We start from the raw sequence: 13,428 nt of genomic DNA, 5'->3' as shown, positions 1-13,428 counted from the left end.
GTACACGTCAGCACAGTACAGCTGCTAGGGGACTGCCATGCCTGAAGCACAGGCATCTGAAACTCAACATCTGTGGGGACCCTGTAGGTGAGCAGGCTTCCTCAGTCATACCACAGGTTCACTCTCAAGATGGTCAGAGGTGCCTGCCTGAGGGACAGGAGGAAACAACAACCTCTCTGATGTAGTATCATTTTCTTTCTTTCTATATGGAGGATGGAGAAGTCAGACACAAGACGGTGCAAGATGAGATGCCACACTATACGCTTTGGCTACTGTTCAGTTATATTCTGTTATTCTATTACCACCACTCACCCAGATAGGGGAAAACAGACAAACACATAAACATCCCACCAAAACCCAAATGGGATGGAGGGTATGATGGTAAGTTTTAATGATCAACTTGATACGATCTAGCATCACTTGAGGGAGAGTCTCAATAAGATGCTATCTAGATCAGGTTGTCCTGTAGGCAAGTGGGGGACTTGTTTTGTTTACTAATGGTAGTTGATGTGGGAAGACCCAGGCCACTGTGGGCAGTACCATTCCCTACTCAGGCAATCCTGGACTGTTATGTATAGAGAGTACCAAGCACAAGTAAGCAAATGTACATTCATGTCTCTCTGTTCTTGACTGTGAGTGTGAAAGGCTGTGACCACCTGCTTCAAGTTTCTGCTTCGATTTTGCTGCTGTGGAGGACTGTCTCCTGAGGTCTGAGCCAAAAGAAATGCTGTCCGTACACCTATGTGATGTGCTGCACATTCTGTTCTTTAAAGTTAAATAATAAATAACGATTCTAAATTGCTGTCTATGGTCAGGTTCCTTCACCCTGTTATTACAGTCTTATGACTACCTAATTTTTATGAGTAAGAAGAGACGAACCCTATTTCTACTCTATAGATAGGGAACTTTAAGAAAAGCTGAATAACTCTCACTCAGCAAATGTGAGATTCAAAGCTTGACAATACATAGGGTCTTGCCCATTACAACATTTCACCAAGACGTGAGGGTGAGCCAAGACATGAGACATTGTCACCCATATCCACCAACTATCTGGGGAGTCAGAATCCCCATTCCAGTGACTTTTCCTGCTTCTGGCCTGACTCTACCCTTACTCTGCTATGCCTGCATTCCCTTGTCTTACTTGAGTGATCTTTATATAAATGATAAAAAAAAACAATGTCCTTTAATGATTTGATTATTTCGTAGAAACACAAATGTGATTCCAGCGTGACCCTAGCCCATGACCACCCAGGCTGTCTTTAGCAGGCCCCACTGTTCCTGGAGACACTGAGATACCCAGGGTGGGGCTTGCTGATTCGATGGAACCAGTCAGACCACACAGCCCACCCTGAAGGTCTCCCCACCTCCATAATCCAACTCACGTATTGCTGAATTTCAGAGGTAGTTGCTTCTGGGTTTTTTCCTCATAGCGCTTTGCTAAGAGGCTCAGGAACTCCGTTTTAAAGACGGACTCCAGCAAACTGTCATACTCTTGCTCATGGAGAATGAAGATGTCATCTTGCATGGTACTGAAAGAGGTTGGACACAGCATGAGCCACGCTTCTGCTCACCCACCTGCTCTGTCACTCTCATTTGGAGGCAGGAAGAAGGGCATGTATGCTAAACACACATCACTGTACCGCTGTGCACTGTACACAGTGAACCTGTTCTGAACACCGCTGAGCTATATATGAGGCCCCTCAGTATAACTTTTACTTGTTAAAAACCATCCTGGACCAGAACACTAAGTTCCTTCTCCTACCTGCTTTCCCTTGTTCTGTCCTCTCCCTCCCCTTCTCTTCCCTCCCTCTTGTAATATGTAAAACAGGACCAGGAGATGGCTCAGCAGGTAAAGGCTCCGGTTGACAAGCATGACCTGAATTTGAGTTTGATTCTGGAGATATACACTGTGGAAGGAGAAGACCAGTTCCTGCATGCTGTGGAAGGAGCACACTGCTCTCCTCCCGGTGAATACAACGTAATCATGAAAAATAAGTAAGAGTATCACTTAAAACCCAACACAGACTAAGAACTACATAATGAAATTGATGAAATCGGTTTTCAAAGAGAAGCTGAGGGGTTGGAGAGATGGCTCAGTGGGTAAGAGGACTTGAATTCAATTTTCAGCACTCACGTTGGGTAGTTCACAACTGCTTGTAAATATAGCTCCTCTGGTCCCTGAGGATACCTGTACATGTGCAACACACACACACACACACACACTAAAATTCCTTATAAAAAAGGAATTTGATGGCTAATTACTATGATAAGTAAAACACTTCCATGTGGTTTCAAGATTAAGAACAAATAGCCTATATTTAAAGAATATATTTTAAGGCCTAAAGAGATGGTCCAGAGGTTACAAGCACTGGTCTCTCTCCCAGATGACCCTGGCTGGATTCCTAGCACTCAGATGGTTGCTCACAATTGTCTGAAATGTCAGTCTTAGGGGATCCGCTGCCCCCTTCTAACCTTCTTCTTCTTCTTCTTTTTTTTTTTTTTTTTTTTTTGGTTTTTCGAGACAGGGTTTCTCTGTGTAGCCCTGGCTGTCCTGGAACTCACTTTGTAGACCAGGCTGGCCTCGAACTAAGAAATCCNCCTGNCTCTGCCTCCCGAGTGCTGGGATTAAAGGCGTGCGCCACCACGCCCAGCACCCTTCAAACCTTCTAACATGTGCAGTGGTATACAAACATATATGCAGGCAAACACTCATGAATATAAAATAAAAACGAAGGGAAAAATAAAAATACATTTAAAATGTTATCTCTACTTTTAAAACTTTAGATTAATCTTCTTTCTTTCTTTCTTTCTTTCTTTTTTTTTTTGGAATTATAATGACAATGAACCTCACGATGACCTCTTGATGTCTAGGAAGAACTGCACTCGGGGACAGAAATTCTGGGAAGGAAAAGTTCAGTGTCCTTAAAGGAATAACTCTTCCAGCTGTCTCTTTAACATGGCTTAAGGGGGGTCTGCCCTCTTGGGGGTGGTCTCTTGGTCAGGCATTTGACCTACTCAACTTGAATGTTAAGTCTCCACCCAGGCAAGAGGTTCTATTCTCTTGACCAGTTTTCCCTGAATGGGCCTTTAGTGTTACTCTAGGTCTGACATGTCTGGACAAACCTGCTTGCCTGGTGGTGCTTTCTGGAAGACTATTCATTATTCAAGAGGGTGGAGTAACACCTTCAGGGTTTAATGTGCTTAGACTCGAGTGTCATTATCTATTTAATTCATATATATGTGTGTCTATACACATATTTATGTACATATATACATGCACATGTGTGCATGTGTGCAAGTAGACTCAAAACTCATGCCAGTTAGCAGCACAAATACTGAACAAGAGATGCATTTGGACACTTCAGCTATGAAGCATCAAATTTAAAAGCGCTTCTCTTAAGCCAGTCAAACTTCCTTTTCTCAGCCCAGGCTCCTGGGACAGGAAATAAAGCTTTTAGGTTTATTTACTCTTTTTAAAAAAATCAAACTTGTTTTTGGATTCACCCCTGTCTTTTTATACACACAAGCGGTAACTCCCTACAGCTGCCTGTGGCCCGCCATCTGAAAGGTCTTCTGCCTGAATTGGCTCTGAGTTGCCCTCCCCTGTGGCTTTCTGTATTGCTGACAACACTTGAAAGTTTTTTCCCCCACTCTTTTAACCAAAAGGTCATCTTTTCAAAAGTGTCTGTTACAACACAGACTAAAGCCCTAAAGGAAGTTTTATTTTTTTTAAGCTCCAAAGGCCATTTTCAAATACAGTGTGTCTTTATTTAAGTCTTTTAAAACCATTTTTCCTGACCATAAAATAAATGATCCTTTAAAAAAACTGGAAGATAAAGAGGGAGAAGAATTTATAAAAAAGCTTTTCCAGAATTCTGTCCCTGAGAGTAGTGATTCTCAATCTGTTTGGGTGGTGACCCCTTCCCAGGGTCACAAAAGGTCGTCAGAAAACATGGATATTTACATTACGATTCATAACAATAGCAAAATTAGAGTTATGAGGTAGCAATTAAAATAGTTTTACTGTTGTGACTCACCACAACACGAGGAACTATATTAAAGGGTCGCAGCATCGGGAAGGGTGAGGTCCGCTGGACTTAAGGCATCAGATTTAGAGCCTCCCTGGATTGTGTGTATTGGGCCTATTTCAGGATCCCCCTGACTGTCAGGTGAGAGGTGCCTCTCCCTCCTCCCCGTCCTCCTGGAAGCTTCTGTGTGTACAGGTCACAAGCTCACTGGGGTGTCTGTTTCCCATTCTATAAGCAGAGGGAGCCCAAGAGGCAGGAATTAGATCTCATTCATTTTGATTCAGACAGCAAGCTCAGATTTTAGTATCATTCCAGGTCAGTAAAGCATGTAGTGAGAAGGGCTCTGTGTGTGTCCACATACTCACATACACACACACACATACACCCACACATAATACACACATACATACACTCACAATCACATACATATACTCACACATAATAGCATTTGAACATACACTTACATACACACACACACATAGGCAAGCTCATTCACACAAACACATGCACTCATATACATTCACACACACACACTCTCATACACACAACTGCATTCATACACTCACACACAATCACATACTCACACTCTTACACACACACACACACACACACTCACGTGCACTCACACAATCACATACATATATGCATACATTCACATTTACATATACATTCATATACACACATACATTCATATACAAACACTTGTGTACACACACACACACACACACACACACACACACACACACACGAGTGTGCCAGAAACCCTTATCTAGTGCCTTTCTCAATTAGCTTCTACCTTAGTTGACATAAGGTCTCTCACTGAATCTGGACCTCAGCCCCAGGGACTCTCCCGTCTCTGCCTCCGTAATGCTGGGACTCCAGGAGCCACTACATTGTACTTAGCTTTTCTGTGGGTGCTGGGGAATCAAATTCAGGTCCTCTCGCCTGATCAGCAGTCACATTGCCAACTTAGCCATCTCCTCATTCCCCTGTGTCCCAACTTTAAGACACAGTGCCCTGTAGCCTCAGCTGGCTTCAGACTCAGGTGACTGAGGAAGGCCCTGATGCTTGCTGCCAAGCCTGATGATCTGAGTTTGATCTCTGGCACCCACACGATAGGAGGAGAGAACACTTGTATTTATTCATTCTACAGACCTTTCTCCACACTAACTAGGTTATTTTAAAGCAAAGACTATATGTTTCTTCTCAGCCTTTTGGCTAAGAACAAGTAAATGACAAAGTATAAATATTATATTATTTTATGCTTAATATTTCAGTATGTGCCATTAAAAGGTACATTTTTTTTATATATAAAAGTAACCACGAGACCATTATCATACCTAAAGAAATGAACATTAAACCTTCCATATCAAATATTTACTACTGAGCACATTTCCCAGACTGCTTCTTAATTGCTTTTGAATGGCTGGATTGTTTGAAGAGGGGGCTGGGAACCACTTCTTACTGTCACTTAGGTTATAAGAGTTAGCAGTGGGCTCAGAGATCAACCTTGTGGGATACTTGATCGTCTGAACCAGAGAAACATATCTGATCAGCCAAAACCCAACTAGTAAGTCTCATAAATTCTTAAAAACACACAGATGTTGCAACATTTTTTCCTGAAGTGCAAGGCAGCTACTCCCTGCTTTCTTTACACCCACATTGAAGTGTTCAGAGACAGGTCCCCACAATCACACCTACACCAGCACTCAGGAATATGCTACCATAATTAATTTCAATGTTGGGCTCAATCCTGCATAGCCCACCAACCTCCTGGTTGCTTAATTAATGTGGTTGTGAATTGTTGGCCTAACCTAATGTGTCAAGAAAATGGGGAAACGATATTAGTCTTGGTAAGTGGGAGGCCCGGTAGCTGTGACGTGCAGACATGACTAAACGAGAGAGGTTTTGTCCCTTAGAGCTAGAAAAGCTAGGAAGCTCTGAAAAGACAAGGCCTTAAGGAAATGGCCCTGTAGACCACGCATGCTATGGAGGGGGATGAGGGAAAATCTGGCTTTACTAGGTTTGCTGATTCTACTCCCTAGAAGGAAGAATTGGAGAATAAACAATCACACTGGATAAACCTTAGAGATGCAGTAACAGGACAGAAGGTCCTTGGCTAGAGGGTGGCCAGCTTTGTAAGGATCTCATCAAATGATGAAGTCTAATGAACCAAAGACAGGCCTGGGCAATAAAGGCAGAACAACCAGGCTTCCCGTGCCCGTAACAGCCTCCAGGTGTGATCTCCTAGCTTTAAGCCACTCACTCATAGACAGCACATTTCAGCTCACCCCGTTACCTCCTGATCCTGTGTTTTCTCAGGCATGGGGCGGGGTGGGGGTGGGGGGGAGAGGGCGACTTCCCACTGGGCTCATCAGAACACCAATGGTGGGCAGGAAGGATGTGGCCAGCAGGGTATAACACAGCCAGTGATGACAGCAGTAAGAAGGTCCAGACAGTGGCGAGAGCCTGTCTCGGGGACCCTGGCTCTTTTTGAGGTAGTGTTGAGGAAGAACACTGGTATATTCCTTGGCTTAGAATTTTACCACATCCCGAGTTAGTATTTTAAACATTTCATTTGATTGTCCCACCTAGCCCTTTATCCAGGAAAATTGGGAATAGATAGAAGGAGAAGTCACAGAGACACAGGCAAGGACAGACACACTACAAATGTGTTTGGGTCAGGGACATGAGCATGTGAAGACCCTGCTTTCTGAGTAGGGGGGCTATGGGCAGAGCCCTGAACTTGGGGTCCATTTCAGTGAGAGCAGTTATCCTGATCTGTCACATAGAGGAGTTATATTACTGAAAGGTTATAAGGACACCTGGTCAGGAGTGTTGATTGGTGGAACTGTCTCGGTGGCAACTTGTCCATGGAACCTGACTTCTATCCTGTTAAGACCCTCCGAGACTACAATGCTCAGATCTTCAGTAGATATTATATACATTTTATTTTTAAAAGTTTATAAATGGGGCAAGGCAGTGCGTACTTGTAATCCCAGTGCTAGGGAGGGAGAGGCAGGGGATATCTGCACGTTCAAGAGCATGCTGGTCTACAGAGTGAGTGCCAGGCTAGCCAGGGCTCCATTACAAGATTCTGTTTTTTAAAAAAAAAAAAAACCTGTGTGTGTGTGTGTGTGTGTGTGTGAGAGAGAGAGAGAGAGAGGCTAGGCAGCAAGTATCTTTCTTCACTGAACCGTCTCTTCCAGCCCTTCTTTGATATATTTCTTTTATCAATTGATTGATTGATTGATTGATTCATTCATTCATTCATAGACAGTGTCTTGCATATCCCAGGAGGGATAGCATCTCAGTCCAAGATGACCTTGAACTTCTGATCATCTTGTCTTGACCTCTCAAGTGCTGGGAGAGCAGACTGGCATCACTACACTGTTAATGCAGTGCAGAGAACAGGACCCAGGGAGGGCTTCCTGCGCACTAACCTAGCTCTCTATCAACCGGGCTACATTCCTAGCCCCGGGTCTTCTGGGAGAACGGAAATTCTGCTCTCTTTGTCATGCGCCTGGTGGTGTGTTGGCATAGCAGGTGGTGGGCGATGTGGAGAAGAGCCACAGAAGAAACCCTGCCTCAGGCCGTCCCCGCTCACCTGAGGGACACGGACAGGATCCTTTCCACCTCGATCCTCCGCTTCAAGACTTCCTTCACAACACCTTTGTCCGGGCCTTGCTTCACCTTCTCCCTTCCAATTAAGTACAAGCACTTTGGGGTTAGCAGCAGGTCTCGCTTGACACCCTGTGAGGAGAGGGACTTTCAGAAGGCAGCTAGACATGGTCAGAGAGACAAGTGTGACAATACACCACTGCTGCAGTCCTGGGTGTCGAATGGCTACTGTGTGACTACTGACTCAGGCACCTTGACAGAGAAGAGGCCGACATGCATGAGGATGATGACACTTGACTTTTTTTTTTTTTTTTTAACTTCTAAGATATCATTTGCATGTAGTTCTATAATAAGGTATCAGGACACCAAACATAAAGGGACAGTCTCAGGGAAGTCTTCAAACATGATGACTTTACAAAGGATTGTTACATCATGGTTATCAAACAGGCCTCCCGCCAGTGTCTTGTAGGTACTTCCCTGGGAATCCACACATTATATATAAAAAAAATTGATCTATTTTCATTTTATAGTCATTGTGGGGGTTTGAATGGGAATGGCCCCATAGGTTCATGTGTTGGGATGCTTGACCCATAGAGAGTGGCACTATAATGAGTTATGACCTTGCTGGAGGAAGTGGGTCACTGTGCGGGGCGGGCTTTGAGGTCTTCTATGTTTAAGCTACATTCAGTGACATAGTCTGCTTCTTCTGCCTTCAGATCAAGATTTCAACACCACGTTTGCCTGGGCAGTGCCATGCTTCCCACCATGATGATAATGGACTGAACCTCTGAAACTATAAGCCAGCCCCAATGAACTGTTTTCCTGTATAAAAGATGCTTTGGTCATGGTGTCGCTTCATAACAATAAAACCCTAACTAAGACAGTCATTAATAAACAAATAATATGCTTTAGCATATATGGCTGACTACCTTATTACAGAGCAGTGCAGGAACCCCCAAAACACACCACGCAGCAGCTGGCCCATTTCCAGGATGTAAGGAATGACTTCCTACTAGCAAAACAATATCTTTCTTATTAAGCCAGTGCTGTTATTTACTCCGTTATTCTTTTCTGAGAAGTCGCTTTTTAAAAAGTTAGCTGTGGCTGCGTGTGTGCCTCAGGTGGTTGAGTGCCTGCCTAACATGCACGACGCCCTGGATTCAACCCCCTGCGCCACGGAAACTGGGCATGGCGCTGTACATTTGTAATCTCAGCACTTCAGAGCTAAGGCAGGAGGATCAGAAGTTCCAGGTCATGCTGGCTACATATAGAATTGGAGATCACTCAAATACATGAGACTTTTGTGTCGGAACAACCATGAAATGTAAAGATCCTACTAAATAGAATACTATGCAGGTATAGAAAGTGATTTATATTAAGATATTAGTATGGGAAGTTCTTCTTGGCACAAGCAAACAGGACATAAAAGAACAATTAATGTATACCTTATTTTGCAAAACTAAACATGCGAATATGTCTGCATAGAAAGGTTCTGGAGGACATTCACAAGTTCCAACAGTGAGGCTTGATTACTGTTGGCTGCTATATATATGTATTTTTTGACTTATCTGGGTTTTTACAATTTTTCTTCAATGTGCAAAATCACAAGCTATTCTTCTTGTAAATGAGAACTCTGTTGTGACTCTTAAGAGATAGGTGGCCGTGCATACCTTGAACCTCCTGTCGTACTTGGTGACTGTGTCAGCAAAGTCAATCTTTTCCCTCTTGCCTACAAACTGCTGCAATTCCGGGCGCTCCTCCATCCCGATGTAGTCCCCAATGAAGTTTCTGTTGATGCTGTTTCTCCTCCTCTCCTTCTTGTTCAACAACAGGTCTGAGGCTACGATGCCCAGAAGAGCAGAGAAAGAAGATGGATCAGTGGGGCGGGAAGAAGAGGAAGACACTCAGAGTGAAGTACACAAAGACTGTACACGATGCAAATTACACACTTGCTGTAGGCAGTGTAAGAGACATTTTGTAATCTTATTTAAGCTCAAGCTACTTTATTTTATGAGAGTGTCCTGGCTGGTTTCGTGTGTCAACTTGACACAAGCTGGAGTTATCAGAGAAAGGAGTCTCCCTTGAGAGAATTCTTCTAGGAGATTCAGCTGTAAGGCATTTTCTTAATTAGTGATCAAGGGAGGGAGCACCCACCATGGGTGGTGCCACCCCTGGCCTGGTACTCCTGGGTTCTATAAGAAAGCAAGCTAAGCAAGCCAGGGGAAGCAAGCCAGTATGTAACATCCCTCCATGCCCTCTGCATCAGCTCCTGCTTCCTGACCTGCTTGAGTTCCAGTCCTGACTTCCTTTGGTGATGAACAGCAATGTGGAAAGTGTAAGCTAAATAAACCCTTTCCTCCCCAACTTGCTTCTTGGTCATGATGTTTCGTGCAGGAATGGAAACCCTGACTAAGACGGAGAGCGTCTCACTATGTTGACCAGGCTGGCCTCAGACTCAGAGACCTGTCTGCCTCTGCTTCCTGAGTACTGGGATGAAGGTGTGTATCAGCACTCCGGGTCCTCACATTGATTCTCACAGCAATTCCACTGGAAGTCAGGGAAAAGGGTCTCCAGGTAGAGATGCTTGCTACTGAGCCTGGTGACCCACAGGGTGGAACAGAAGATCTGACTCTTCATTCAAGTTGTTCTCTGATCTCTGAACAGAGGTGTGTGTGCGCTCGCACACACACACACACACACACATGCACACACACGCACATACACGCACGATAAAAAATTTTAAAATGTTAAATGGGTGAAATAAAATGATGAAAATACCTTCTTCTCTCATTTGGACATATTTCTTGCGGGCCACGAACTTCCTCCATGTTTTCTGTATCACGCGTGCGTACCCATCGTACTTTCTCTCTCTCATCTCTTCTAGAAGAAACAGCTGTGACAGCAGAGAGAACTCATATGAGCCAATCCATGTGATCTGTGTGTACGTCTGTGTATCATGTACACCCAGTGCCTTTGGAAGTCAGAACAGGGCATTGGAGCCTCCAAAAGCAGAGTTAAGGATAGTTGTGAGCTACCATGTGGGAACCCAGGTCCTCTGCAGGAACAGCAAGTGCTCTTCACTGCTGAGCCATCTTCCCAGCCACCTGAACATCAACTTTTGTTCTTCCAAGGAGGCTCAGTGCACTGAAGAAGTACATAAGAAGCAGCTTCTATTATGAACAAATACTAAAATGATTACTATGGGATATTGTTTATGAGCATTACCCACATTTTATTTATGCTTCTTCCCTTAATGGGAACGAAAATGGCTGACTCTACACATGCTAACGTGGTCCGCAGCTTCCTTTGCTCACAGTCTCGATGGCTTGTTCCCCTTCCTTGGTCTAAGGAGGAAGCAGGTAGCCAGAGTAAATGAGTGGATGTAGCTTGCTGTGAACAGCCTCAGAATAGAACCTTCCAGTTTCTGCCAGAGCTGAGTTTGAGCTGCTGTGGGAAGAGGGCTGCCCTACTTTTGGTAGCATGGAAGTCCAGACTTCCTGCCTCATGCAGTCTCTAAGGAGTGACCAGGGCTCAGGGCAGAAACCACGGCGTCTACAGCCAGACTGGAGCAGTTAGTCTTGGACTCTCCGGAGAGCTGGCACAACAAATGCCCACGTCAGCCTCTGGAGAGCCAGGACATGCAGACAGCTCCTGCTGATCGATCTCACAGTGAACTGTGCTTTAGAATCATGAAGACTAACGGAGCTACAGTGTGCCGAGTGTCCACGATAGTCAGGAACACTTTCAGACTGTCTAACTCCTCAGCACATACCTGTCCACTTCAGGATGAGAAGGATGGACCTAGATGGGGCTGGGCTGAACAGAGGACCAGCCCCTTTTCACCAGAACAAAGCTATCTCTAGATATGTACTTCATCAGCTTGTAAAACTGAGGAAACGCCTCATCCATGTCCATGTAGTGGCTTATGTAGTCATTGAGAGGAAAAGGTAAAACAGACCAATCCAAGCTCTACAGAAAATGTCTAGTCACCACAGTGTTCCAGAAAGGGGCTGGAGAGAAGGATAAGCATTGACTGCTTATTGTCTTACAGAGGGTCTGACTTTGGTGTACAGAACCCACGTGAGGAAGTTCACCACTGCCTATGGCTCCAGGGACTCTGATATCCTCTTCTGGATTTTCTAAGCACCTGCACTCAGGTGCACATATGCCCACACTGACATGCATGCACACATAAATAAAAATGAACACAAATAAATCTTTTTAAAATAATTTCCAGAAGTAAGCAAGGGAACTTGGTTTAAAGGAAGCCAGGACTGTTGTCTGGGTTCATCTGTGTCTGTGTTATATAGGAGCCACATTCTTGCCATCCAGTGTCTCCCAATCTGGATGCCTAGAAACATCCAGAATAGCAAATACCAGTAGGGAGGAACACGGAGCCCTGCAGCCTTCAGTGTAGTCCCAGCGGGAGTGAGGCACATATTTCTAGTCCTAAAGTGGGGCTCACAGCTTAGCAACTGTAAGATGCTTAAAATCTGAGCTTCATGGCTGCCTGTGGGAGAATGTTTGTTGATATTCCTCATCTTGGTTTGTCCAGTTTCTGACTGAGGCTGGTTTCCCATTTTTCCAGAGTTAATCTGGCAGGATGTACGTAATAAAATCTGTGACCAGGAAGAAAACGGCCAAGAGATTATCTCAGATTTTACATGGGTTGTAGGTGCTTCTCTGGATTTTGCTTTCCTCCCCTTAGAAGCCCAGGGGGTTAGACATCAGGGAGGAATGAGAATAAAGAGTGAGAGAAAAACCAAACGTATAGTCGCATAGAACAAAACACAAACTCTTTGGTGTCTGATAACTTCAGCCAGTTTTTGAAGAAAAGAGATTATTTGGTGGGTGTTGGGCAAACTTGTAAGAGGTGGGGCAAAAATCACGAGGTGTTCTCACTCTTTTGAAAACTTATTTTTATTTATGTGTATGTGTCAGTGTGGGTACCCCGGAGGGCGGAAGAGAACATTGGGTCCTCTGCACTTGGAGGTTGTGAGCTCCTGATGTGGGCACTAGGAACTGAACTCGGTCCCTGGAAGAGCAAGAAGCTCTTGTAACCACCGAGCATCTCTCCAGCTACATAAGGCAGGTTTTACAAAACAAACGCTGGAGACAGTGCCTTCAAGTCAAGGCAAGATGTGGACAGAAGAGGAAGGGGATGGGGAAGGAAAGGTGGTGGTGTGCATGCGTGCGTAAGTTCAGAGATGGAGAAAAGAGAGTCAAGAGATGGTCAGCAGCTGTTGGGAGGAAGGCAAGCTGAAGAAGGACCAAAATAAACGTGGGTTTCAGATATAAATGCCAAAGCTCAATCAAATCAGAATAAAAAATCAGAGAAAACTATCGAGGCCGTTTTAATTATACATGGAGATTTTCTAAGTCGGAAAGTGATCCTTATGAGATGTCGGAGCTCGGTGTTGTCCTGACTAATCATTCCAGCCCGTTTTAGATAGAGCAGGAGCTGTTCTGTGGGCTGCCTAATGGCGTATGACACAACATTTTCATTTTATATTTGGAAACGAAATTGCTATGAGACTAGGAATAACTCAGTGTGGAGCAGTGCTACCACCACCTTATAGACGGGTCTACTGGCAGGTGCCATGTCGTTCTTTAATAATATCCATGGCTTGCCCTGCCATTCAGCTACTGCCTCCAATACTTCCGTCTCCGGCTCTTCCTGCAGATGGAACAGGAATCAGTACGAGAAGATTGCTGTGAGATTTGCCTTCCTCTCCTCTCCTCTCCTCTCCTCTCCTCTCCTCTCCTCTCCTCTCCTCTC

General features: G+C 44.6%; 1 protein-coding gene across 1 annotated transcript in view; it reads right to left on the bottom strand.

The window, feature by feature from the left end:
• The window catches only part of Myo1e (myosin IE), a 190,727-nt gene that overhangs the window by 22,445 nt on the left and 154,854 nt on the right, over positions 1-13,428 (bottom strand). The window contains exons 20-23 of the mRNA XM_021206176.2: positions 10,428-10,542; positions 9,320-9,489; positions 7,636-7,781; positions 1,383-1,529 (exon numbers count right to left, since the gene is read on the bottom strand). Coding sequence (XP_021061835.1) covers positions 1,383-1,529; positions 7,636-7,781; positions 9,320-9,489; positions 10,428-10,542 — 578 coding nt within the window. The remainder of the gene's footprint in view (positions 1-1,382; positions 1,530-7,635; positions 7,782-9,319; positions 9,490-10,427; positions 10,543-13,428) is intronic.

Source organism: Mus pahari, chromosome 10, assembly GCF_900095145.1.
Source record: "Mus pahari chromosome 10, PAHARI_EIJ_v1.1, whole genome shotgun sequence".
In the NCBI taxonomy this organism is placed as follows: Eukaryota; Metazoa; Chordata; class Mammalia; order Rodentia; family Muridae; genus Mus; species Mus pahari.
Note: the sequence above shows the minus strand (reverse complement) of the source record. Positions and strands in the feature narration are given on the sequence as shown.